General features: G+C 43.1%; 2 protein-coding genes across 2 annotated transcripts in view; one reads left to right on the top strand and one right to left on the bottom strand.

The window, feature by feature from the left end:
• xrcc2 (X-ray repair complementing defective repair in Chinese hamster cells 2) overlaps positions 1 to 23589 on the bottom strand; it is a 34079-nt gene extending 10490 nt beyond the window's left edge. The window contains exons 1-3 of the mRNA XM_056434637.1: positions 23529 to 23589; positions 430 to 465; positions 207 to 356 (exon numbers count right to left, since the gene is read on the bottom strand). Coding sequence (XP_056290612.1) covers positions 207 to 356; positions 430 to 465; positions 23529 to 23589 — 247 coding nt within the window. The remainder of the gene's footprint in view (positions 1 to 206; positions 357 to 429; positions 466 to 23528) is intronic.
• Positions 23590 to 25271: 1682 nt separating this feature from the next.
• chodl (chondrolectin) overlaps positions 25272 to 27500 on the top strand; it is a 5465-nt gene continuing 3236 nt past the window's right edge. The window contains exons 1-2 of the mRNA XM_056434636.1: positions 25272 to 25276; positions 26467 to 26558. Coding sequence (XP_056290611.1) covers positions 25272 to 25276; positions 26467 to 26558 — 97 coding nt within the window. The remainder of the gene's footprint in view (positions 25277 to 26466; positions 26559 to 27500) is intronic.

Here is a 27500-nt window from a genome sequence, read left to right as displayed (position 1 = left end):
CAAATATCCCTCTGGTTGCGCATTTCCTTGGTGCTTATGGGGGAACCTCCTGGTGACGGCTACGATCCTGTCACAGTCTATGTGTACAGATTGTAAAGCACTCTGAGGCAAATTTGTATTTTGTGATAGTGGGCTATATAAAATAAACTGAATTGAATGTGTGTGTGAGTGTGTGTGCGTGTGTGTGCGTGTGTGTGAGCGTCTACCGGCATTCAGTCGGCTGTCCAGGATGCTGACCAGTCGTAGCATGTCCAGACTGTAGTCGGTGTCCACGAACACAACATCCACCTCTAGACCGCCGTTAGCCACCGGCAACACGCAGCGGCACAGCAGGTGGTAAAGCAGCTCTGTCTTCCCTGAAACACACACACGTTACAGGAAGTGCTAACCAGGTTAAAGGCGTGAGTATTTCCTCTCAGGTGAACTCACCTGTTCCCTCGGTTCCATACAGCTCCACCACCTCACCTGCCGAACACAAGTGAACTCATCAGTCAACACGCTGCCACCACAGTCACTGTTATCTGGGTTCACCACATGTGACCACTCTACTGTTTATACTGACTACTCTACTGTTTATAGACTGTTACCACCACTACTGTTTATAGACTGTTCCACCACTCTACCTTCACCACTCTACTGTTTATAGACTGTTCCACCACTCACCACTCTACTGTTTATAGACTGTTACCACCACTCTACTGATTATAGACTGTTCCCACCACTCTACTGTTTATAGACTGTTACCACCACTCGACTGTTTATAGACTGTTTATAGACTGTACTGTTTATAGACTGTCTGTTTATAGACTGTTACCATCACTCTACTGTTTATAGACTGTTACCACCACTCTACTGTTTAGACTGTTACCACCACTCTACTGTTTATAGACTGTTACCACCACTCTACTGTTTATAGACTGTTACCACCACTTACTGTTTATAGACTGTTACCACCACATAGACTGACTGTTTATAGACACTCTACTGTTTATAGACTGTTACCACCACTCTACTGTTTATAGACTGTTACCATCACTCTACTGTTTATAGACTGTTACCACCACTCTACTGTTTATAGACTGTTACCACCACTCTACTGTTTATAGACTGTTACCACCACTACTGTTTATAGACTGTTACCACCACTCTACTGTTTATAGACTGTACCACCACTCTACTGTTTATAGACTGTTACCACCACTCTACTGGTTTATAGACTGTTACCACCACTCTACTGTTTATAGACTGTTACCACCACTCTACTGTTTATAGACTGTTACCACCACTCTACTGTTTATAGACTGTTACCACACTACTGTTTATAGACTGTTACCATCACTCTACTGTTTATAGACTGTTACCACTCTACTGTTAATAGACTGTTACCACCACTCTACTGTTTATAGACTGTTACCACCACTCTACTGTTTATAGACTGTTACCATCACTCTACTGTTTACCACCACTCTACTGTTTATAGACTGTTACCACCACTCTACTGTTTATAGACTGTTCCCACCACTCTACTGTTTATAGACTGTTCCCACCACTCTACTGTTTATAGACTGTTACCACCACTCTACTGTTTATAGACTGTTACCATCACTACTGTTTATAGACTGTTACCATCACTCTACTGTTTATAGACTGTTACCACCACTCTACTGTTACTGTTTATAGACTGTTACCATCACTCTACTGTTTATAGACTGTTACCACCTCTACTGTTTATAGACTGTTACCACCACTCTACTGTTTATAGACTGTTACCATCACTCTACTGTTTATAGACTGTTACCACCACTCTACTGTTTATAGACTGTTACCACCACTCGACTGTTTATAGACTGTTACCACCACTCTACTGTTTATAGACTGTTACCACCACTCGACTGTTTATAGACTGTTCCCACCACTCTACTGTTTATAGACTGTTACCATCACTCTACTGTTTATAGACTGTTCCCACCACTCTACTGTTTATAGACTGTTCCCACCACTCTACTGTTTATAGACTGTTACCACCACTCTACTGTTTATAGACTGTTACCACCACTCGACTGTTTATAGACTGTTACCATCACTCGACTGTTTATAGACTGTTACCATCACTCTACTGTTTATAGACTGTTACCACCACTCTACTGTTTAGACTGTTACCACCACTCTACTGTTTATAGACTGTCCACCACTCTACTGTTTATAGACTGTTACCACCACTCTACTGTTTATAGACTGTTACCACCACTCTACTGTTTATAGACTGTTACCACCACTCTACTGATTATAGACTGTTACCACCACTCTAGTTTATAGACTGTTACCACCACTCTACTGTTTATAGACTGTTACCATCACTACTGTTTATAGACTGTTACCATCACTCTACTGTTTATAGACTGTTACCATCACTCTACTGTTTATAGACTGTTACCACCACTCTACTGTTTGTAGACTGTTACCATCACTCTCCTGTTTATAGACTGTTACCACCTCTACTGTTTATAGACTGTTACCATCACTCTACTGTTTATGGACTGTTACCACCACCACTCTACTGTTTATAGACTGTTACCACCACTTTACTGTTTATAGACTGTTACCACCCTACTGTTTATAGACTGTTACCACCACTCTACTGTTTATAGACTTACTGTTTATAGACTGTTACCATCACTCTACTGTTTATAGACTGTTACCACCTCTACTGTTTATAGACTGTTACCACCACTCTACTGTTTATAGACTGTTACCACCACTCTACTGTTTATAGACTGTTACCACCACTCTACTGTTTATAGACTGTTCCCACCACTCGACTGTTTATAGACTGTTACCACCACTCTACTGTTTATAGACTGTTCCCATTCCCACCACTCTACTGTTTATAGACTGTTCCCACCACTCTACTGTTTATAGACTGTTACCACCACTCTACTGTTTATAGACTGTTACCACCACTCTACTGTTTATAGACTGTTACCATCACTCGACTGTTTATAGACTGTTACCATCACTCTACTGTTTATAGACTGTTACCACCACTCTACTGTTTAAACTGTTACCACCACTCTACTGTTTATACTGTTACCACCACTCTACTGTTTATAGACTGTTACCATCACTCTACTGTTTACCACCACTCTACTGTTTATAGACTGTTACCACCACTCTACTGTTTATAGACTGTTACCACCACTCTACTGTTTAGACTGTTACCACCACTCTACTGATTATAGACTGTTAGCACCACTCTAGTTTATAGACTGTTACCACCACTCTACTGTTTATAGACTGTTACCATCACTACTGTTTATAGACTGTTACCATCACTCTACTGTTTATAGACTGTTACCACCACTCTAGTTTGTAGACTGTTACCATCACTCTCCTGTTTATACTGTTACCACCTCTACTGTTTAGACTGTTACCATCACTCTACTGTTTATACTGTTACCACCTCTACTGTTTATAGACTGTTACCACCACTCTACTGTTTATAGACTGTTACCATCACTCTACTGTTTATAGACTGTTACCACCACTCTACTGTTTATAGACTGTTAGCACCACTCTAGTGTTTATAGACTGTTACCACCACTCTACTCTTTATGGACTGTTACCACCACTCTACTGTTTATAGACTGTTACCATCACTCTACTGTTTATAGACTGTTACCACCACTCTACTGTTTATAGACTGTTACCACCACTCTACTGTTTATAGACTGTTACCATCACTCTACTGTTTATAGACTTACCACCACTCTACTGTTTATAGACTGTTACCACCACTTTACTGTTTATAGACTGTTACCACCACTCTACTGTTTATACTATTACCACCACTCTACTGTTTATAGACTGTTACCACCACTCTACTGATTATAGACTGTTACCACAACTCTACTGTTTATAGACTGTTACCACCACTCTACTGATTATAGACTGTTCCCACCACTCTACTGTTTATAGACTGTTACCACCACTCTACTGTTTATAGACTGTTACCACCACTCTACTGTTTATAGACTGTTACCACCACTCTACTGTTTATAGACTGTTACCATCACTCGACTGTTTATAGACTGTTACCATCACTCTACTGTTTATAGACTGTTACCACCACTCTACTGTTTATAGACTGTTACCACCACTCTACTGTTTATAGACTGTTACCACCACTCTACTGTTTATAGACTGTTACCACCACTCTACTGTTTATAGACTGTTACCATCACTCTACTGTTTATAGACTGTTACCACCACTCTACTGTTTATAGACTGTTACCACCACTCGACTGTTTATAGACTGTTACCACCACTCGACTGTTTAGACTGTTACCACCACTCTACTGTTTATAGACTGTTACCACCACTCTACTGTTTATAGACTGTTACCATCACTCTACTGTTTATAGACTGTTACCATCACTCTACTGTTTATAGACTGTTACCACCACTCTACTGTTTATAGACTGTTACCACCACTCGACTGTTTATAGACTGTTACCACCACTCGACTGTTTATAGACTGTTACCACCACTCGACTGTTTATAGACTGTTCCCACCACTCTACTGTTTATAGACTGTTACCATCACTCTACTGTTTATAGACTATTCCCACCACTCTGTTTATAGACTGTTCCCACCACTCTACTGTTTATAGACTGTTACCACCACTCTACTGTTTATAGACTGTTACCACCACTCGACTGTTTATAGACTGTTACCATCACTCGACTGTTTATAGACTGTTACCATCACTCTACTGTTTATAGACTGTTACCACCACTCTACTGTTTAGACTGTTACCACCACTCTACTGTTTATAGACTGTTACCACCACTCTACTGTTTATAGACTGTTACCATCACTCTACTGTTTACCACCACTCTACTGTTTATAGACTGTTACCACCACTCTACTGTTTATAGACTGTTACCACCACTCTACTGTTTATAGACTGTTACCACCACTCTACTGATTATAGACTGTTACCACCACTCTACTGTTTATAGACTGTTACCACCACTCTACTGTTTATAGACTGTTACCATCACTACTGTTTATAGACTGTTACCATCACTCTACTGTTTATAGACTGTTACCACCACTCTACTGTTTGTAGACTGTTACCATCACTCTCCTGTTTATAGACTGTTACCTCTACTGTTTATAGACTGTTACCATCACTCTACTGTTTATAGACTGTTACCACCTCTACTGTTTATAGACTGTTACCACCACTCTACTGTTTATAGACTGTTACCATCACTCTACTGTTTATAGACTGTTACCACCACTCTACTGTTTATAGACTGTTACCACCACTCGACTGTTTATAGACTGTTACCACCACTCTACTGTTTATAGACTGTTACCACCACTCTACTGTTTATAGACTGTTACCATCACTCTACTGTTTATAGACTGTTCCCACCACTCTACTGTTTATAGACTGTTCCCACCACTCTACTGTTTATAGACTGTTACCACCACTCTACTGTTTATAGACTGTTACCACCACTCGACTGTTTATAGACTGTTACCATCACTCGACTGTTTATAGACTGTTACCATCACTCTACTGTTTATAGACTGTTACCACCACTCTACTGTTTAGACTGTTACCACCACTCTACTGTTTATAGACTGTTACCATCACTCTACTGTTTATAGACTGTTACCACTCTACTGTTTATAGACTGTTACCACCACTCTACTGTTTAGACTGTTACCACCACTCTACTGATTATAGACTGTTACCACCACTCTACTGATTATAGACTGTTACCACCACTCTAGTTTATAGACTGTTACCACCACTCTACTGTTTATAGACTGTTACCATCACTACTGTTTATACTGTTACCATCACTCTACTGTTTATAGACTGTTACCATCACTCTACTGTTTATAGACTGTTACCACCACTCTACTGTTTGTAGACTGTTACCATCACTCTCCTGTTTATAGACTGTTACCACCTCTACTGTTTATAGACTGTTACCATCACTCTACTGTTTATGGACTGTTACCACCTCTACTGTTTATAGACTGTTACAACCTCTACTGTTTATAGACTGTTACCATCACTCTACTGTTTATAGACTTACCACCACTCTACTGTTTATAGACTGTTACCACCACTTTACTGTTTATAGACTGTTACCACCACTCTACTGTTTATACTATTACCACCTCTACTGTTTATAGACTGTTACCACCACTCTACTGATTATAGACTGTTACCACCACTCTACTGTTTATAGACTGTTACCACCTCTACTGATTATAGACTGTTACCACCACTCTACTGTTTATAGACTGTTACCATTACTCTACTGTTTGTAGACTGTTACCATCACTCTACTGTTTATAGACTGTAACCACCACTCTACTGTTTATAGACTGTTACCACCACTCTACTGTTTATAGACAGCTACCACCACTCTACTGTTTATAGACTGTTACCACCACTCTACTGTGTACAGACTGTTACCACCACTCTACTGATTATAGACTGTTACCACCACTCTACTGTTTATAGACTGTTACCACCACTCTACTGTTTATAGACTGTTACCACCTCTACTGTTTATAGACTGTTACCATCACTCTACTGTTTATAGACTGTTACCACCTCTACTGTTTATAGACTGTTACCACCACTCTACTGTTTATAGACTGTTACCATCACTCTACTGTTTATAGACTGTTACCACCACTCTACTGTTTATAGACTGTTACCACCACTCGACTGTTTATAGACTGTTACCACCACTCGACTGTTTATAGACTGTTCCCACCACTCTACTGTTTATAGACTATTCCCACCACTCTACTGTTTATAGACTGTTCCCACCACTCTACTGTTTATAGACTGTTACCACCACTCTACTGTTTATAGACTGTTACCACCACTCGACTGTTTATAGACTGTTACCATCACTCGACTGTTTATAGACTGTTACCATCACTCTACTGTTTATAGACTGTTACCACCACTCTACTGTTTAAACTGTTACCACCACTCTACTGTTTATACTGTTACCACCACTCTACTGTTTATAGACTGTTACCATCACTCTACTGTTTACCACCACTCTACTGTTTATAGACTGTTACCACCACTCTACTGTTTAGACTGTTACCACCACTCTACTGATTATAGACTGTTAGCACCACTCTAGTTTATAGACTGTTACCACCACTCTACTGTTTATAGACTGTTACCATCACTACTGTTTATAGACTGTTACCATCACTCTACTGTTTATAGACTGTTACCACCACTCTAGTTTGTAGACTGTTACCATCACTCTCCTGTTTATACTGTTACCACCTCTACTGTTTAGACTGTTACCATCACTCTACTGTTTATAGACTGTTACCACCTCTACTGTTTATAGACTGTTACCACCACTCTACTGTTTATAGACTGTTACAACCTCTACTGTTTATAGACTGTTACCACCACTCTACTGTTTATAGACTGTTAGCACCACTCTAGTGTTTATAGACTGTTACCACCACTCTACTCTTTATGGACTGTTACCACCACTCTACTGTTTATAGACTGTTACCATCACTCTACTGTTTATAGACTTACCACCACTCTACTGTTTATAGACTGTTACCACCACTCTACTGTTTATAGACTGTTACCATCACTCTACTGTTTATAGACTTACCACCACTCTACTGTTTATAGACTGTTACCACCACTTTACTGTTTATAGACTGTTACCACCACTCTACTGTTTATACTATTACCACCACTCTACTGTTTATAGACTGTTACCACCACTCTACTGATTATAGACTGTTACCACAACTCTACTGTTTATAGACTGTTACCACCTCTACTGATTATAGACTGTTACCACCACTCTACTGTTTATAGACTGTTACCATTACTCTACTGTTTGTAGACTGTTACTATCACTCTTCTGTTTATAGACTGTTACCACCACTCTACTGTTTGTAGACTGTTACCATCACTCTACTGTTTATAGACTGTAACCACCACTCTACTGTTTATAGACTGTTACCACCACTCTACTGTTTATAGACAGTTACCACCACTCTACTGTTTATAGACTGTTACCACCACTCTACTGTGTACAGACTGTTACCACCACTCTACTGATTATAGACTGTTACCACCACTCTACTGTTTATAGACTGTTACCACCACTCTACTGTTTATAGACTGTTACCACCACTCTACTGTTTATAGACTGTTACCACCACTCTACTGTTTATAGACTGTTACCATCACTCTCCTGATTATAGACTGTTACCACCACTCTACTGTTTATAGACTGTTACCACCACTCTACTGTTTATAGACTGTTACTATCACTCTACTGTTTATAGACTGTTACCACCACTCTACTGTTCGTAGACTGTTACCCACTCTTCTGTTTATAGACTGTTACCCACTCTACTGTTTATAGACTGTTACCACCACTCTACTGTTTATAGACTGTTACCATCCACAAATAGATGATGGTAAAAGTCTATAAACAGTAGAGCTGCTTTCACACCAATAGCATCGCAAAGTCAATGCACAGACGCGTATGTAGAGTACTTTTGTAACATGACGTGCTGTACTGACTCCTCCAGCAGGTAGTACTATGTGTACTGCGTGTCTAACGGGTACTGACTCCTCTAGCAGGTAGTACTATGTGTACTACGTGTCTAATGGGTACTGACTCCTCTAGCAGGTAGTACTATGTGTACTGAGTGTCTAACGGGTACTGACTCCTCTAGCAGGTAGCACTATGTGTACTACGTGTCTAATGGGTACTGACTCCTCTAGCAGGTAGTACTATGTGTACTACGTGTCTAACGGGTACTGACTCCTCTTGCAGGTAGTACTATGTGTACTACGTGTCTAATGGGTACTGACTCCTCAAGCAGGTAGCACTATGTGTACTACGTGTCTAACGGGTACTGACTCCTCTAGCAGGTAGTACTATGTGTACTACGTGTCTAGCGGGTACTGACTCCTCTAGCAGGTAGTACTATGTGTACTGCGTGTCTAACGGGTACTGACTCCTCTAGCAGGTAGTACTATGTGTACTACGTGTCTAATGGGTACTGACTCCTCTAGCAGGTAGTACTATGTGTACTACGTGTCTAACGGGTACTGACTCCTCTAGCAGGTAGTACTATGTGTACTGTGTGTCTAACGGGTACTGACTCCTCTAGCAGGTAGTACTATGTGTACTACGTGTCTAACGGGTACTGACTCCTCTTGCAGGTAGTACTATGTGTACTACGTGTCTAATGGGTACTGACTCCTCAAGCAGGTAGCACTATGTGTACTGACTCCTCTAGCAGGTAGTACTATGTGTACTACGTGTCTAATGGGTACTGACTCCTCTAGCAGGTAGTACTATGTGTACTGCGTGTCTAACGGGTACTGACTCCTCTAGCAGGTAGTACAATGTGTACTACGTGTCTAACGGGTACTGACTCGTCTAGCAGGTAGTACTATGTGTACTACGTGTCTAACGGGTACTGACTCCTCTAGCAGGTAGTACTATGTGTACTACGTGTCTAACGGGTACTGACTCGTCTAGCAGGTAGTACTATGTGTACTGCGTGTCTAACGGGTACTGACTCCTCTAGCAGGTAGTACTATGTGTACTGTGTGTCTAACGGGTACTGACTCCTCTAGCAGGCAGTACTATGTGTACTACGTGTCTAACGGGTACTGACTCCTCTAGCAGGCAGTACTATGTGTACTACGTGTCTAATGGGTACTGACTCGTCTAGCAGGTAGTACTATGTGTACTGTGTGTCTAACGGGTACTGACTCTAGCAGGTAGTACTATGTGTACTACGTGTCTAATGGGTACTGACTCGTCTAGCAGGTAGTACTATGTATACTGCGTGTCTAATGGGTACTGACTCCTCTAGCAGGTAGTACTATGTGTACTACGTGTCTAATGGGTACTGACTCCTCTAGCAGGTAGTACTATGTGTACTGCGTGTCTAATGGGTACTGACTCCTCTAGCAGGTAGTACTATGTGTACTGTGTGTCTAACGGGTACTGACTCCTCTAGCAGGTAGTACTATGTGTACTACGTATCTAACGGGTACTGACTCCTCTAGCAGGTAGTACTATGTGTACTGTGTGTCTAACGGGTTCTGACTCCTCTAGCAGGTAGTACTATGTGTACTACGTGTCTAACGGGTACTGACTCCTCTAGCAGGTAGTACTATGTGTACTGTGTGTCTAACGGGTACTGACTCCTCTAGCAGGTAGTACTATGTGTACTACGTGTCTAATGGGTTGACTCCTCTAGCAGGTAGTACTATGTGTACTACGTGTCTAACGGGTACTGACTCCTCTAGCAGGTAGTACTATGTGTACTACGTGTCTAACGGGTACTGACTCCTCTAGCAGGTAGTACTATGTGTACTACGTGTCTGGTGCCTTGACGTCAGGCAGGTAGTACTATGTGTACTACGTGTCTAACGGGTACTGACTCCTCCAGCAGGTAGCACTATGTGTACTGCGTGTCTAACGGGTACTGACTCCTCTAGCAGGTAGTACTATGTGTACTGTGTGTCTAACAGGTAATGACTCCTCTAGCAGGTAGTACTATGTATACTACGTGTCTAATGGGTACTGACTCCTCTAGCAGGTAGTACTATGTGTACTACGTGTCTAACGGGTACTGACTCCTCTTGCAGGTAGTACTATGTGTACTGCGTGTCTAATGGGTACTGACTCCTCTAGCAGGTAGTACTATGTATACTACGTGTCTAATGGGTACTGACTCCACAAGCAGGTAGCACTATGTGTACTACGTGTCTAACGGGTACTGACTCCTCTAGCAGGTAGTACTATGTGTACTACGTGTCTAACGGGTACTGACTCCTCTAGCAGGTAGTGCAATGTGTACTACGTGTCTCACGGGTACTGACTCCTCTAGCAGGTAGTACTATGTGTACTGCGTGTCTAACGGGTACTGACTCCTCTAGCAGGTAGTACTATGTGTACTGCGTGTCTAATGGGTACTGACACCTCTAGCAGGTAGTACTATGTGTACTACGTGTCTAATGGGTACTGACTCCTCTAGCAGGTAGTACTATGTGTACTACGTGTCTAACGGGTACTGACTCCTCTAGCAGGCAGTACTATGTGTACTACGTGTCTAACGTGTACTGACTCCTCTAGCAGGTAGTACTATGTGTACTACGTGTCTAATGGGTACTGACTCCTCTAGCAGGTAGTACTATGTACCACGTCTAACGGGTACTGACTCCTCTAGCAGGCAGTACTATGTGTCTAACGGGTACTGACTCGTCTAGCAGGTAGTACTATGTGTACTACGTGTCTAATGGGTACTGACTCCTCTAGCAGGTAGCACTATGTGTACTACGTGTCTAACGGGTACTGACTCCTCTAGCAGGTAGTACTATGTGTACTACGTGTATAATGGGTACTGACTCGTCTAGCAGGTAGTACTATGTGTACTACGTGTCTAATGGGTACTGACTCGTCTAGCAGGTAGTACTATGTGTACTACGTGTCTAATGGGTACTGACTCCTCTAGCAGGTAGCACTATGTGTACTACGTGTCTAATGGGTACTGACTCCTCTAGCAGGTAGTACTATGTGTACTGAGTGTCTAACGGGTACTGACTCCTCTAGCAGGTAGCACTATGTGTACTACGTGTCTAATGGGTACTGACTCCTCTAGCAGGTAGTACTATGTGTACTACGTGTCTAATGGTTACTGACTCCTCTAGCAGGTAGTACTATGTGTACTACGTGTCTAACGGGTACTGACTCGTCTAGCAGGTAGTACTATGTGTACTACGTGTCTAAGGGGTACTGACTCCTCTAGCAGGTAGTACTATGTATACTGCGTGTCTAATGGGTACTGACTCCTCTAGCAGGTAGTACTATGTGTACTGCGTGTCTAATGGGTACTGACTCCTCTAGCAGGTAGTACTATGTGTACTACGTGTCTAACGGGTACTGACTCGTCTAGCAGGTAGTACTATGTGTACTACGTGTCTAATGGGTACTGACTCGTCTAGCAGGTAGTGCTATGTGTACTGCGTGTCTAATGGGTACTGACTCCTCTAGCAGGTAGTACTATGTGTACTACGTGTCTAACGGGTACTGACTCCTCTAGCAGGTAGTACTATGTATACTGCGTGTCTAATGGGTACTGACTCCTCTAGCAGGTAGTACTATGTGTACTACGTGTCTAACGGGTACTGACTCCTCTAGCAGGTAGTACTATGTATACTGCGTGTCTAATGGGTACTGACTCCTCTAGCAGGTAGTACTATGTGTACTACGTGTCTAATGGGTACCGACTCCTCTAGCAGGTAGTACTATGTGTACTACGTGTCTAACGGGTACTGACTCCTCTAGCAGGTAGTACTGTGTACTACGTGTCTAATGGGTACTGACTCGTCTAGCAGGTAGTACTATGTGTACTACGTGTATAACGGGTACTGACTCCTCTAGCAGGTAGTACTATGTGTACTGTGTGTCTAACGGGTACTGACTCCTCTAGCAGTTAGTACTATGTGTACTACGTGTCTAACGGGTACTGACTCCTCTAGCAGGTAGTACTATGTGTACTGTGTGTCTAACGGGTACTGACTCCTCTAGCAGGTAGTACTATGTGTACTACGTGTCTAACGGGTACTGACTCCTCTAGCAGGTAGTACTATGTGTACTACGTGTCTAATGGGTTGACTCCTCTAGCAGGTAGTACTATGTGTACTGTGTGTCTAATGGGTACTGACTCCTCTAGCAGGTAGTACTATGTGTACTACGTGTCTAATGGGTACTGACTCCTCTAGCAGGTAGTACTATGTGTACTGCGTGTCTAACGGGTACTGACTCCTCTAGCAGGTAGCACTATGTGTACTGCGTGTCTAATGGGTACTGACTCCTCTAGCAGGTAGTACTATGTGTACTACGTGTCTAATGGGTACTGACTCCTCTAGCAGGTAGTACTATGTGTACTACGTGTCTAACGGGTACTGACTCCTCTAGCAGGCAGTACTATGTGTACTACGTGTCTAATGGGTACTGACTCCTCTAGCAGGTAGTACTATGTGTACTACGTGTCTAATGGGTACTGACTCCTCTAGCAGGTAGTACTATGTGTACTACGTGTCTAACGGGTACTGACTCGTCTAGCAGGTAGTACTATGTGTACTACGTGTCTAATGGGTACTGACTCCTCTAGCAGGTAGCACTATGTGTACTACGTGTCTAACGGGTACTGACTCCTCTAGCAGGTAGTACTATGTGTACTACGTGTATAATGGGTACTGACTCGTCTAGCAGGTAGTACTATGTGTACTACGTGTCTAATGGGTACTGACTCGTCTAGCAGGTAGTACTATGTGTACTACGTGTCTAATGGGTACTGACTCCTCTAGCAGGTAGCACTATGTGTACCACGTGTCTAATGGTACTGACCTCTAGCAGGTAGTACTATGTGTACTGAGTGTCTAACGGTACTGACTCCTCTAGCAGGTAGCACTATGTGTACCACGTGTCTAATGGGTACTGACCTCTAGCAGGTAGTACTATGTGTACTACGTGTCTAATGGTTACTGACTCCTCTAGCAGGTAGTACTATGTGTACCACGTGTCTAACGGGTACTGACTCCCAGCAGGTAGTACTATGTGTACTACGTGTCTAATGGGTACTGACTCCTCTAGCAGGTAGTACTATGTATACTGCGTGTCTAATGGGTACTGACTCCTCTAGCAGGTAGTACTATGTGTACTGCGTGTCTAATGGGTACTGACTCCTCTAGCAGGTAGTACTATGTGTACTACGTGTCTAACGGGTACTGACTCGTCTAGCAGGTAGTACTATGTGTACTACGTGTCTAATGGGTACTGACTCGTCTAGCAGGTAGTGCTATGTGTACTGCGTGTCTAATGGGTACTGACTCCTCTAGCAGGTAGTACTATGTGTACTACGTGTCTAATGGGTACTGACTCCTCTAGCAGGTAGTACTATGTATACTGCGTGTCTAATGGGTACTGACTCCTCTAGCAGGTAGTACTATGTGTACTACGTGTCTAACGGGTACTGACTCCTCTAGCAGGTAGTACTATGTATACTGCGTGTCTAATGGGTACTGACTCCTCTAGCAGGTAGTACTATGTGTACTACGTGTCTAATGGGTACCGACTCCTCTAGCAGGTAGTACTATGTGTACTACGTGTCTAACGGGTACTGACTCCTCTAGCAGGTAGTACTGTGTACTACGTGTCTAATGGGTACTGACTCGTCTAGCAGGTTGTACTATGTACTACGTGTATAACGGTACTGACTCCTCTAGCAGGTAGTACTATGTGTACTGTGTGTCTAACGGGTACTGACTCCTCTAGCAGTTAGTACTATGTGTACTACGTGTCTAACGGGTACTGACTCCTCTAGCAGGTAGTACTATGTGTACTGTGTGTCTAACGGGTACTGACTCCTCTAGCAGGTAGTACTATGTGTACTACGTGTCTAACGGGTACTGACCTCTAGCAGGTAGCACTATGTGTACCACGTGTCTAATGGGTACTGACTCCTCTAGCAGGTAGTACTATGTGTACTACGTGTCTAATGGGTTGACTCCTCTAGCAGGTAGTACTATGTGTACTGTGTGTCTAATGGGTACTGACTCCTCTAGCAGGTAGTACTATGTGTACTACGTGTCTAATGGGTACTGACTCCTCTAGCAGGTAGTATTATGTGTACTACGTGTCTAATGGGTACTGACTCCTCTAGCAGGTAGTACTATGTGTACTACGTGTCTAATGGGTACTGACTCCTCTAGCAGGTAGTACAATGTGTACTACGTGTCTAATGGGTACTGACTCCTCTAGCAGGCAGTACTATGTGTACTACGTGTCTAATGGGTACTGACTCCTCTAGCAGGTAGTACTATGTGTACTGCGTGTCTAATGGGTACTGACTCCTCTAGCAGGTAGTACTATGTGTACTGTGTGTCTAACGGTACTGACCTCTAGCAGGTAGTACTATGTGTACTACGTGTCAACGGTACTGACTCGTCTAGCAGGTAGTACTATGTGTACTACGTGTCTAACGGGTACTGACTCCTCTAGCAGGTAGTACTATGTGTACTGCGTGTCGAACGGGTACTGACTCCTCAAGCAGGTAGTACTATGTGTCTAACGAGTACTGACTCCTCTAGCAGGTAGTACTATGTGTACTGCGTGTCTAACGGGTACTGACTCCTCTAGCAGGTAGTACTATGTGTACTACGTGTCTAACGGCACTGACTCCTCTAGCAGGTAGTACTATGTGTACTACGTGTCTAACGAGTACTGACTCCTCTAGCAGGTAGTACTATGTGTACTGCGTGTCTAACGGGTACTGACTCCTCTAGCAGGTAGTACTATGTATACTGCGTGTCTAATGGGTACTGACTCCTCTAGCAGGTAGTACTATGTGTACTGCGTGTCTAACGGGTACTGACTCCTCTAGCAGGTAGTACAATGTGTACTACGTGTCGAACGGGTACTGACTCCTCTAGCAGGTAGTACTATGTATACTGCATGTCTAACGGGTACTGACTCCTCTAGCAGGTAGTACAATGTGTACTACGTGTCGAACGGGTACTGACTCCTCTAGCAGGTAGTACTATGTGTACTACGTGTCTAACGGGTACTGACTCGTCTAGCAGGTAGTACTATGTGTACTACGTGTCTAATGGGTACTGACTCGTCGAGCAGGTAGTACTATGTGTACTACGTGTCTAATGGGTACTGACTCGTCGAGCAGGTAGTACTATGTGTACTGCGTGTCTAATGGGTACTGACTCCTCTAGCAGGTAGTACTATGTGTACTACGTGTCTAATGGGTACTGACTCGTCGAGCAGGTAGTACTATGTGTACTGCGTGTCTAACGGGTACTGACTCCTCTAGCAGGTAGTATTATGTGTACTATGTGTCTAATGGGTACTGACTCCTCTAGCAGGTAGCACTATGTGTACTACGTGTCTAACGGGTACTGACTCCTCTAGCAGGTAGTACTATGTGTACTACGTGTCTAACGGGTACTGACTCCTCTAGCAGGTAGTACTATGTGTACTGCGTGTCTAACGGGTACTGACTCCTCTAGCAGGTAGTACTATGTGTACTACGTGTCTAACGGGTACTGACTCCTCTAGCAGGTAGTACTATGTGTACTACGTGTCTAACGGGTACTGACTCCTCTAGCAGGTAGCACTATGTGTACTACGTGTCTAACGGGTACTGACTCCTCTAGCAGGTAGTACTATGTGTACTACGTGTCTAACGGGTACTGACTCGTCTAGCAGGTAGTACTATGTGTACTACGTGTCTAACGGGTACTGACTCCTCTAGCAGGTAGTACTATGTGTACTGCGTGTCTAACGGGTACTGACTCCTCTAGCAGGTAGTATTATATGTACTACGTGTCTAACGTGTTCTATGTGTAACGTGTGTCACGTGCTCTGTATCAGTCTTGTGAACGTGTTACTGCTTTTCCAAGCTGCAGACATGATATATAACTAGATATAAAACTAGATATATCTGTATACACTTGCGCGTATGTAAAACACAGCGAGCTACATGAACCACGTGACGGTGAAGCTATGAGTTTACTTTCTGACCTGAGCGCCACTTTCAGCCATTCCAGCGCGAGCTCGTGTCCCGTTGGAGCTTCCTGTTTATGTTTTACCGTAACGGACACACGTGACGCCACCGTAATGTGTCTGTGCGCAGCCGCAGACTAGAACAGATCGTGTGAACCTGTAGACCAGGGTAATGGTGCAGTGTGAGGAGTCCCGGATGTTTTGAAGAAGCACTTCTTCCACATCTGTGAGGAAATCAAAGAAAGAAAGAGATAAATAATGTAAAATAATAATATCTCACCAATATTTATTATCTGAATTGAAATTTAACTGGATGAATTATAAATACTCCAATAATGAAGAAATGTTATTCTCTCATTTCCATAACATTAAGGGCTGGATTATAAAATGGGAAAACATTACAGAAAGATTTTGAATATATTTATCTTAAAATAAAGTTCTTCATTTTACAAAAATACATTTTACTTAATTGTCTTTGCCCTGCAGCTTTAAATTCAGTTCATTCAGGAGTCTAGTCATGTCAACCAAAACAGCCACAATATTATTATTCTCTTATCAAAGGCGTGTTTATGGACTGTTACCACCACTCTACTCTTTATGGACTGTTACCATCACTCTACTCTTTATGGACTGTTACCATCACTCTACTCTTTATGGACTGTTACCACCACTCTACTGTTTATAGACTGTTACCACCACTCTACTCTTTATGGACTGTTACCATTACTCTACTGTTTATGGACTGTTACCACCACTCTACTCTTTATGAACTGTTACCATCACTCTACTCTTTATGGACTGTTACCATCACTCTACTCTTTATGGACTGTTACCACCACTCTACTGTTTATAGACTGTTACCACCACTCTACTGTTTATAGACTGTTACCATCACTCTCCTGTTTATATACTGTTACCACCACTCTACTGTTTATGGACTGTTACCACCACTCTACTCTTTATGGACTGTTACCATCACTCTACTGTTTATAGACTGTTACCACCACTCTACTGTTTATAGACTGTTACCATCACTCTACTGTTTATAGACTGTTACCACCACTCTACTGTTTATAGACAGTTACCATCACTCTGCTGTTTATAGACTGTTACCACCACTCTACTCTTTATGGACTGTTACCATCACTCTACTGTTTATAGACTGTTACCATCACTCTACTGTTTATAGACTGTTACCATCACTCTACTGTTTATAGACTGTTACCACCACTATACTGTTTGTAGACTGTTACCACCACTCTACTGTTTATAGACAGTTACCATCACTCTGCTGTTTATAGACTGTTACCACCACTCTACTGTTTATAGACTGTTACCATCACTCTACTGTTTATAGACTGTTCCCACCACTCTACTGTTTATAGACTGTTACCACCACTCTACTCTTTATAGACTGTTACCACCACTCTACTGTTTATAGACTGTTACCACCACTCTACTGTTTATAGACTGTTACCATCACTCTACTGTTTATAGACAGTTACCATCACTCTGCTGTTTATAGACTGTTACCACCACTCTACTCTTTATGGACTGTTACCATCACTCTACTGTTTATAGACTGTTACCACCACTCTACTGTTTATGGACTGTTACCATCACTCTACTGTTTATAGACTGTTACCACCACTATACTGTTTGTAGACTGTTACCACCACTCTACTGTTTGTAGACTGTTACCACCACTCTACTGTTTATAGACTGTTACCAACACTCTACTGTTTATAGACTGTTACCACCACTCTACTCTTTATGGACTGTTACCATCACTCTACTGTTTATAGACTGTTACCACCACTCTACTGTTTATAGACAGTTACCATCACTCTGCTGTTTATAGACTGTTACCACCACTCTACTCTTTATGGACTGTTACCATCACTCTACTGTTTATAGACTGTTACCACCACTCTACTGTTTATAGACTGTTACCATCACTCTACTGTTTATAGACTGTTACCACCACTCTACTGTTTATAGACTGTTACCATCACTCTACTGTTTATAGACTGTTCCCACCACTCTACTGTTTATAGACTGTTACCACCACTCTACTCTTTATGGACTGTTACCATCACTCTACTGTTTATAGACTGTTACCACTAGGGCTGGCTATATGTGACAAAGTGAGAAGATGTAGTATTTAAACTAACAATGAGAATTCCAAAGCATACCGTATATATACCGTGTAAATTAACATTTGAATAAAACAAATTTGCATTACTTTTCCAAATATTTTGGGATTTTATTTTTTTCAATTACTTTTATAGGCCTGCTAATAGCCATTTTAAAATTCCATGACTTTTCCAGGTTTTCCATGACCGTACTGACGGACCCTGTTTTGAATAAAGGGTTGAACATTAAAGTTTTTTTGTTTTTTTATCCGATTAATCGATTAATCGATAAAATAATCAACCGATTAATCGATTATCAAAATAATCGTTAGTTGCAGCCCTAGTGTAATACATAATAATACAGTGTAATAAAAGCATCATAATAATACAGTGTATTACATGATAATACACTGTAATTAAAGCATCATAATAATACAGTGTAATACATAATAATACAGTGTATGACATAATAATACAGTGTAATACATAATAATACAGTGTATTACATGATAATATAGTGTAATACATAATAATACAGTGTATTACATAACAATACAGTGTATTACATGATAATACAGTGTAATACATAATAATACAGTGTATTACATGATAATATAGTGTAATACATAATAATTAGGGCTGTGAAACGATTAAAATTTTTAATCAGGTTAATCACAGGTTTCTGTGGATTAATCATGATTAATCCCATATATACATTCAGGGTTTTTCCTGGGTCAAAATGGGTCTTCGGTGCTTCCAAAAAATTGTTGAGTGAGTGATCAGCAGCTGGCCGCTCGGTCCATTCGCGCACCTCACAGTTACGTATTTATCAGACAAGAAGACACGCTTATCAACTCCAGTGTTTCCCCTACTATTATAACAGAGGGAAATCTCCACCCGTCACCCTGTAATTTTCGTCTACCCCCCCCGTGAACAATTCTCGGCTCGCGCGACAGAGCGATGCGCGCGCCGGCATCGAAGCTCTGCGGCGACCGCGATCGACATATGGTACACCCCTGCATTAAAACATTAAAGAGCCGAGAGTTTTTTTCAGCGTGAGAAATACGATGTGTGGCAGGAGTGCGTGAGTTATGACCGAAATGCGTGAGTCTCACGCTCAATGCGTGACACTTGAGAGCCCTGCATTGCTCACCAGTGCGCGCGCCAGCATCGGAGCTCTGCCGTTGTTAACGGGGGGGGGGGGGGGGGGGGGGCAAGTGACTTTTTTTCGTCCCGATGTGTGCGCACACGCCGGCATCCGAGCTCTGCGGCGCGCGAGACGGAGATCTGAGTCGTGTTAACGCGACACTAGAGACAGAATGACACGCTGCTGGAGAGACGACCAACAACAGACGGAGTGGAAGCTCATTCTGCGCATGCGTTAAATGCGTAAAAAAAAATTTGTTAAACCTGTAATTTAATTAACTGAGTTAACGCGTTATTTTTCACAGCACTAATAATAATACAGTGTATTACATAATAATACAGTGTATTACATGATAATACAGTGTAATACATAATAATACAGTGTATTACATAATAATACATTGTATTACATAATAATACAGTGTAATACATAATAATACAGTGTAAGACATAATAATACAGTGTAATACATAATAATACAGTGTAAGAATATACACTTTTATTAATCCCCAAGGGGAAATTAGTTCTCTGCATTTAACCCATCCTTAGTTATTATGAGCAGGGGGCGGTGAAAGCGCCCGGAAGCAGCTGGGGGTTTCAGTGCCTTGCTCAAGGACACTTCGACTTGCAACTAATGGGGAGAGCGGGGATCGAACCCACGACCTTGCGGTTGAAGGACGGCAAGGTACATAATAATACAGTGTATTACATGATAATACAGTGTAATACATAAAAATATAGTGTAATACATAATAATACAGTGTATTACATAATAATATAGTGTAATACATAATAATAGTGTATTACACAATAATATAGTGTAATACATAAAAATACAGGAGTGAGAGTGTCAGAGAGAGAGAGAGAGAGAGAGAGAGAGACAGAGAGAAAGAGGGTAGAAGATAAAACAGAGAGAAAGGTGATAGGAGTGAGAGTGTCAGAGAGAGAGAGAGTCAGAGAGAGTGTCAGAGAGACAGAGAGGAGTGAGAGCGAGCAGTGAACACATTGATTGGATTATTGATCGGTGGAGGTTGAAGAAGAGAAGGTCAGTGAACATTTGATCCTCAAATGTTAGATTCATGATTTCTTAAAACATGATTTTATCCGAGAGCTTTTCCTGACTATGTATTTGATCTCACATGGAATGTTTTAATTTGTTTCCTCTTCACTCCTTGAAGGTTTCCCTTGAAGGGTTAGGGTTGGTTGGGGGTTCCCTTGAAGGGTTAGGGTTGGGGTTTCTCTTGAAGGGTTAGTTGGGTTTTCCCTTGAAGGGTTAGGGTTGGTTGGGGGTTCCCTTGAAGGGTTAGGGTTGATTGGGGTTTCTCTTGAAGGGTTAGGGTTGATTGGGGTTTCTCTTGAAGGGTTAGGGTTGATTGGGGTTTCTCTTGAAGGGTTAGGGTTGGTTGGGGTTTCTCTTGAAGGGTTAGGGTTGGTTGGGGTTTCTCTTGAAGGGTTAGGGTTGGTTGGAGTTTCTCTTGAAGGGTTAGGGTTGGTTGGGGTTTCCCTTGAAGGGTTAGGGTTGGTTGGGGTTTCTCTTGAAGGGTTAGGGTTGGTTGGGGTTTCTCTTGAAGGGTTAGGGTTGGTTGGGGTTTCTCTTGAAGGGTTAGGGTTGGTTGGGGTTTCTCTTGAAGTGTTACGGTTGGTTGGGTTTTCCCTTGAAGGGTTAGGGTTGGTTGGGGGTTCCCTTGAAGGGTTAGGGTTGGGGTTTCTCTTGAAGGGTTAGGGTTGGTTGGGGGTTCCCTTGAAGGGTTAGGGTTGGGGTTTCTCTTGAACGGTTAGGGTTGGTTGGGGTTTCTCTTGAAGGGTTAGGGTTGGTTGGGGTTTCTCTTGAAGGATTTGGGTAGGTTGGGGTTTCTCTTGAAGGGTTAGGGTTGTTTGGGTTTTCCCTTGAAGGCTTAGGGTTGGGGTTTCTCTTGAAGGGTTAGGGTTGGTTGGGGGTTCCCTTGAAGGGTTAGGGTTGGGGTTTCCCTTGAAGGGTTAGGGTTGGTTGGGGTTTCTCTTGAAGGGTTAGGGTTGGTTGGGGTTTCTCTTGAAGGGTTAGTGTTGGTTGGGTTTTCCCTTGAAGGGTTAGGGTTGGTTGGGGGTTCCCTTGAAGGGTTAGGTATGGGGTTTCTCTTGAAGGGTTAGGGTTGGCAAGGGAAAGTCACCCCTTTGACACAAAAAATACATGCAATGTATTCCGCCATACAGGAAAGTAACCACGGTGACATTGTGTTTCCAGACAACATACAATCGACGGGGAGGAATGGGTTACTTTGGGTCAATTGGAGTACATGGGCGTGACATATTTAAAAAATCGCTAGATGGCGCTCTTGATTCATTTATTGAATTGCTGAGACTGTTAGTGACCATTAGACTGTTGATTTCAATGGGCCAATGGGAATTGATTATTTATTATTTATTAATTCATTTTTTTGGTCATTTTTGAAAAAACTTGATATAGTATACAACAGGAGACACTCTTTAAGGATTAGTTGGTTTTAGCTAGCTAGCATGCTGCTAACGGAAGTTAGCTTTCTGAAGGGTCTACAGACTTGTGCTTAGAGTATGTTGTTCAGGGCATCCATGACCATCTGGGGTTCTAATTTCCAGCATTTTGGAGCTTGTTGAAGAATCGCTAATTAGCCACATGCTACTATCATGACGGGGTCAATTGGCATACACGGCCGGCCCATACATGTGTAGTTGAAATGACCCTAGAGTCATTTGACATACACTTGTATGGGCCGGCCGTGTATGTGAAATGACCCTAAAATTGATCATTTGACATACACTTGTATGGGCCGGCCGTGTATGTGAAATGACACTGGTTATTTTAAGGGGATTTCTCCTGTTTTGTACCCAGAAAAGGTGCCCAAAACCTGGGTACTTGCATGCTAAAGTGACCATGGTCCTCCTCTCCTGTTTTGTACCCAGAAAAGGTGCCCAAAACCTGGGTACATGCATGCTAAAGTGACCATGGTCCTCCCACACAGAGATCAGGTGGAGTTATTAGTTCAGAGGATCAAGTGACACTGATTATTTTAAGGGTATGTCTCCTGTTTTGTACCCAGAAAAGGTGCCCAAATCCTGGGTACTTGCATGCTAAAGTGACCATGGTCCTCCCACACAGAGATCAGGTGGAGTTATTAGTTCAGAGGATCAAGTGACACTGATTATTTTAAGGGTATGTCTCCTGTTTTGTACCCAGAAAAGGTGCCCAAATCCTGGGTACTTGCATGCTAAATTGACCATGGTCCTCCCACACAGAGATCAGTTGGAGTTAGTAGTTCAGGGCATCAAGTGACACTCATTATTGTAAGGGGATTTCTCCTGTTTTGTACCCAGAAAAGGTGCCCAAATCCTGGGTACTTGCATGCTAAAGTGACCATGGTCCTCCCATACAAGTATCAGTTTGTGTTAGTAGTTCAGGGCATCAAGTGACACTGGTACATTTAGTGACATTTTACCTGTTCTGTACCCAGGAAAGGTGCTTCAAGTCCTGGGTACTTGCATAGTAATGTGACCATGGTTCTCCTGGTACATTTAGTGACATTTTACCTGTTCTGTACCCAGGAAAGGTGGCTCAAGTCCTGGGTACTTGCATAGTAAACTGACCATGGTGGTCCCATAAAGGACCAGGGCATCCGTGGCTGTCTGGCGTTTCATTTTCAAGCATTTTGGACGTTTTACATGCTAAACCGGAAGTGACATGCTAAACCGGAAGTGCCGAAAGTACCTCTTATGAAGGGTCTAGAGCTTAGTTCTTTGAGTATGTTAGTCACGCCACTCTGGGGACTCTGTGGTTTCAATTTCAAGCATTTTGGAGCATGTTGAAAAATCGCTATTAGCCACATGATAACCATTAGCCAAGCCTTCTAAAGCTTTTTAAAAAGTGAATATTGCGAATAAAAATACGGGGCCAAGTACCATGGACTCAGACCACTTTGACTGATGTGCCCCTAGGAGAAGTGCCCCTGATCCTGGGTACTTTTCTTGCAAATTGACCATCTTCCTCCCTTAGTAGAGCAAAAGTTAGGGTAAATTGGCAGACACGGCCGGCCCATGCAGATGTAGTCGAAATGACACAGTTTAATGACTAGGGAACATGGGCCATTTGACATACACTTGTATGGGCCGGCCGAGTATGTGAAATGACCCTGGTTATTTTAAGGGGATTTCTCCTGTTTTGTACCCAGAAAAGGTGCCCAAATCCTGGGTACTTGCATGCTAAAGTGACCATGGTCCTCCCACACAGAGATCAGGTGGAGTTATTAGTTCAGGGCATCAAGTGACACTGGTTATTGTAAGGGGATTTCTCCTGTTTTGTACCCAGAAAAGGTGCCCAAATCCTGGGTACATGCATGCTAAAGTGACCATGGTCCTCCCACACAGAGATCAGGTGGAGTTATTAGTTCAGGGCATCAAGTGACACTGGTTATTGTAAGGGGATTTCTCCTGTTTTGTACCCAGAAAAGGTGCCCAAATCCTGGGTACTTGCATGCTAAAGTGACCATGGTCCTCCCACACAGAGATCAGTTGGAGTTAGTAGTTCAGGGCATCAAGTGACACTCATTATTGTAAGGGGATTTCTCCTGTTTTGTACCCAGAAAAGGTGCCCAAATCCTGGGTACGTGCATGCTAAATTGACCATGGTCCTCCCACACAGAGATCAGTTGGAGTTAGTAGTTCAGGGCATCAAGTGACACTCATTATTTTAAGGGGATTTCTCCTGTTTTGTACCCAGAAAAGGTGCCCAAATCCTGGGTACTTGCATGCTAAAGTGACCATCTTCCACCCATACAAAGGACTCTATACTTGGGTAAATGTTAGTCAAATCCCCCTCTCAAAGATCCAGGAGGATTGGGGGACAGTGACTGTCACCAGGCATACATTCCCTCCAAGGCCGAACCAATAGTGACTTTACTTGGGTAAATGTGAGTCAAAGATCCAGGGAGGATTGGGGGACATTGACTGTCACCAGGCATACATTCCCTCCAAGGCCGAACCAATAGTGACTTTACTTGGGTAAATGTGAGTCAAAGATCCAGGGAGGATTGGGGGACATTGACTGTCACCGGGGGGACAAAAGGCAAAATTCCATTCTTCTGTCGGGCCTCTGGAGCTTACTCCCTGACCTTGCTCACCATCCGACCCCGTGGACCCCAAACTTAAGCACTGCCCTGAGTTAAAACCATTATGCCGAATTTTTTTCGTTTCGGACCCCTGGTGGTATAAACATTTTTTTTCTTTTCGTTTATACCACCAGGGGCCCGAAACGGAAAAAAAATTGTAGGAGGGTTTTAACTCAGGGATGGGTGCTTAAGTGTGGGTGCACGGGGTCGGAGGGTGAGCAAGGTCATGGAGTAAGCTCCAGAGGCCCCACAGACCAATTATATTTTGCCTTTTGTCCCCCCGGTGACAGTCAATGTCCCCCAATCCTCCTGGATCTTTGAGAGGGCGATTTGACTAACATGTACCCCAGTATAGTCACTCCTGGTGGTCCGGCCTTGTATGTGACGTATGCCTGGTGACCTTCACTGTCCCCCAATCCTCCTGTATGCCTGGTGACCGTCACTGTCCCCCAATCCTCCTGGATCTTTGAGAGGGGGATTTGACGAACATGTACCCCAGTATAGTCACTCCTGGTGGTCCGGCCGTGTATGTGATGTATGCCTGGTGACAGTCACTGTCCCCCAATCCTCCCTGGTTCTTTGAGAGGGGGATTTGACTAACATTTACCCCAGAATAGTCACTCCTGGTCCGGCCTTGTATGTGATGTCTGCCCGGTGACCTTCACTGTCCCCCAATCCTCCTGTCTGCCTGGTGACCTTCACTGTACTCCGATCCTCCTGGATCTTTGAGAGGGGGATTTGACTAACATGTACCCAGAAAATGTTCCCAAAACCTGGGTACTCGCATGCTAAAGTGACCATGGTCCTCCCAGTAGTTCAGGGCATCCATGGGAGTCTGGCGTTTCATTTTCAAGCAGTTTGGACATTTTTTTAAATATACCGGAAGTACCTCTTATAAAGGGTCTAGAGCTTAGTGCTTTTAGTATGTTCATCACGCCATCCAGGCCTATCTGGCGTTCTAATTTCAAGCATTTTGGAGCATGTTGAAAAATCGCTATAACCACATGCTAACCATTAGCCAAGCCTTCTAAAGCATTTTTTGAAGTGAATATTGAGAATAAAAATACAGGGTCAAGGACCATGGGTTCAGACATCCCTGACTGATGTGCCCCTAGGAGGTGTGCCCCTGATCCTGGGTACTTTTCTTGCAAATTGACCATCCTCCTCCCTTAGTAGAGCCAAAGTTAGGCTAAATTGGCATACACGGCCGGCCCATGAAGGTGTATGCCAAATGACACAGTTTAATACATGGGTCATTTATGCCCTCTGGTGGCGAAAACTGGCATGGGAGGATTGGCATACATTGTAATACATTTAAAAAAATCATAACTCTGCGATCGAAGGTCAGAATTGAAATATTTTTTTCCCAGATGTAGCGCGGGAAGGGGCACTGTGAGCCTGAGGTGTGTTTCGATTTTTAGCGCCCTCAAAAAGGCTCCAAAATGCAGCCCGAAGTTTTTGACCCACGGACACGTGAAATCTATGCCTCCTGACCTCTGCGGGCAGACTGGTGGTAAGGGAATGAGAGAGGTTCTCACTTCAGCGATCTTCAGGGGAGTTGTTGTTCCAGTAACGGCCTTGGCCAAGGCCCGTTCTGGTTGAGGGAGCCGAAAGCAGATAAGATTGGGATTGTTTGGTCTTCCAGCAGCTACATCCAATTTGCGCACCTACTATTCCACCACTTTCCTCCCATTTCCCAATAGGATTTCAAATCGATCCAATTTCGTCGGGCAGCCATAGGGGGCTCTTAACGGCTGTCACCGTTTCCTTAATTTTCCGATAAACCAGGGCAACGCCAAATCCAAACAGCAGAAATCCTGTAATCATAGTTCCGAATAGGTAGATGTCTTCTACGTCCTCCACGGAAAGGGCTGCTAGGCACACGACGCGTCCATCGTGTAACCAGCTGCAACGTCCCGGCAGGACGGGCAGGTTCCCCCGAACCCAAGCTTCTCGTCGAGAAGACGGTGTCAATTTCGTTGAGAGACCAGTTGATCAGATGATCAGTTGATCGGTCCATAGTTTTAGTTACAGAGTTCACATAGAGTTCACGATTTCACACAGAGTTAACTCAAGTTCATACTTTCACATTGAGTAACATATAGTTCACACTTTCACATAGTTAACAGAGTTCACGATTTCACGCGAGTTCACATAGAGTTCACGGTGTCACGCAGAGTTAACTTAGAGTTCATGGTGTCACACAGTTAATAGAGTTCACGATGTCATGCAGAGTTAACGTAGAGTTCACGATGTCATGCAGAGTTAACATAGAGTTCACGATTTCACGCAGAATTAACGTAGAGTTCACGATGTTACGCTGAGTTAATGTAGAGTTCACGGTGTCCCACTGAGTTAACATAGAGTTCATGATTTCACGCTGTTCACGTCGAGTTCACGGTGTCACGCTGAGTTAACGTAGATTCACAATGTCACGCAGAGTTAACGTAGGGCT

This window comes from Pseudoliparis swirei, chromosome 16 (assembly GCF_029220125.1).
Source record: "Pseudoliparis swirei isolate HS2019 ecotype Mariana Trench chromosome 16, NWPU_hadal_v1, whole genome shotgun sequence".
In the NCBI taxonomy this organism is placed as follows: domain Eukaryota; kingdom Metazoa; phylum Chordata; class Actinopteri; order Perciformes; family Liparidae; genus Pseudoliparis; species Pseudoliparis swirei.
This window is presented reverse-complemented; position numbering and strand designations above follow the sequence as displayed.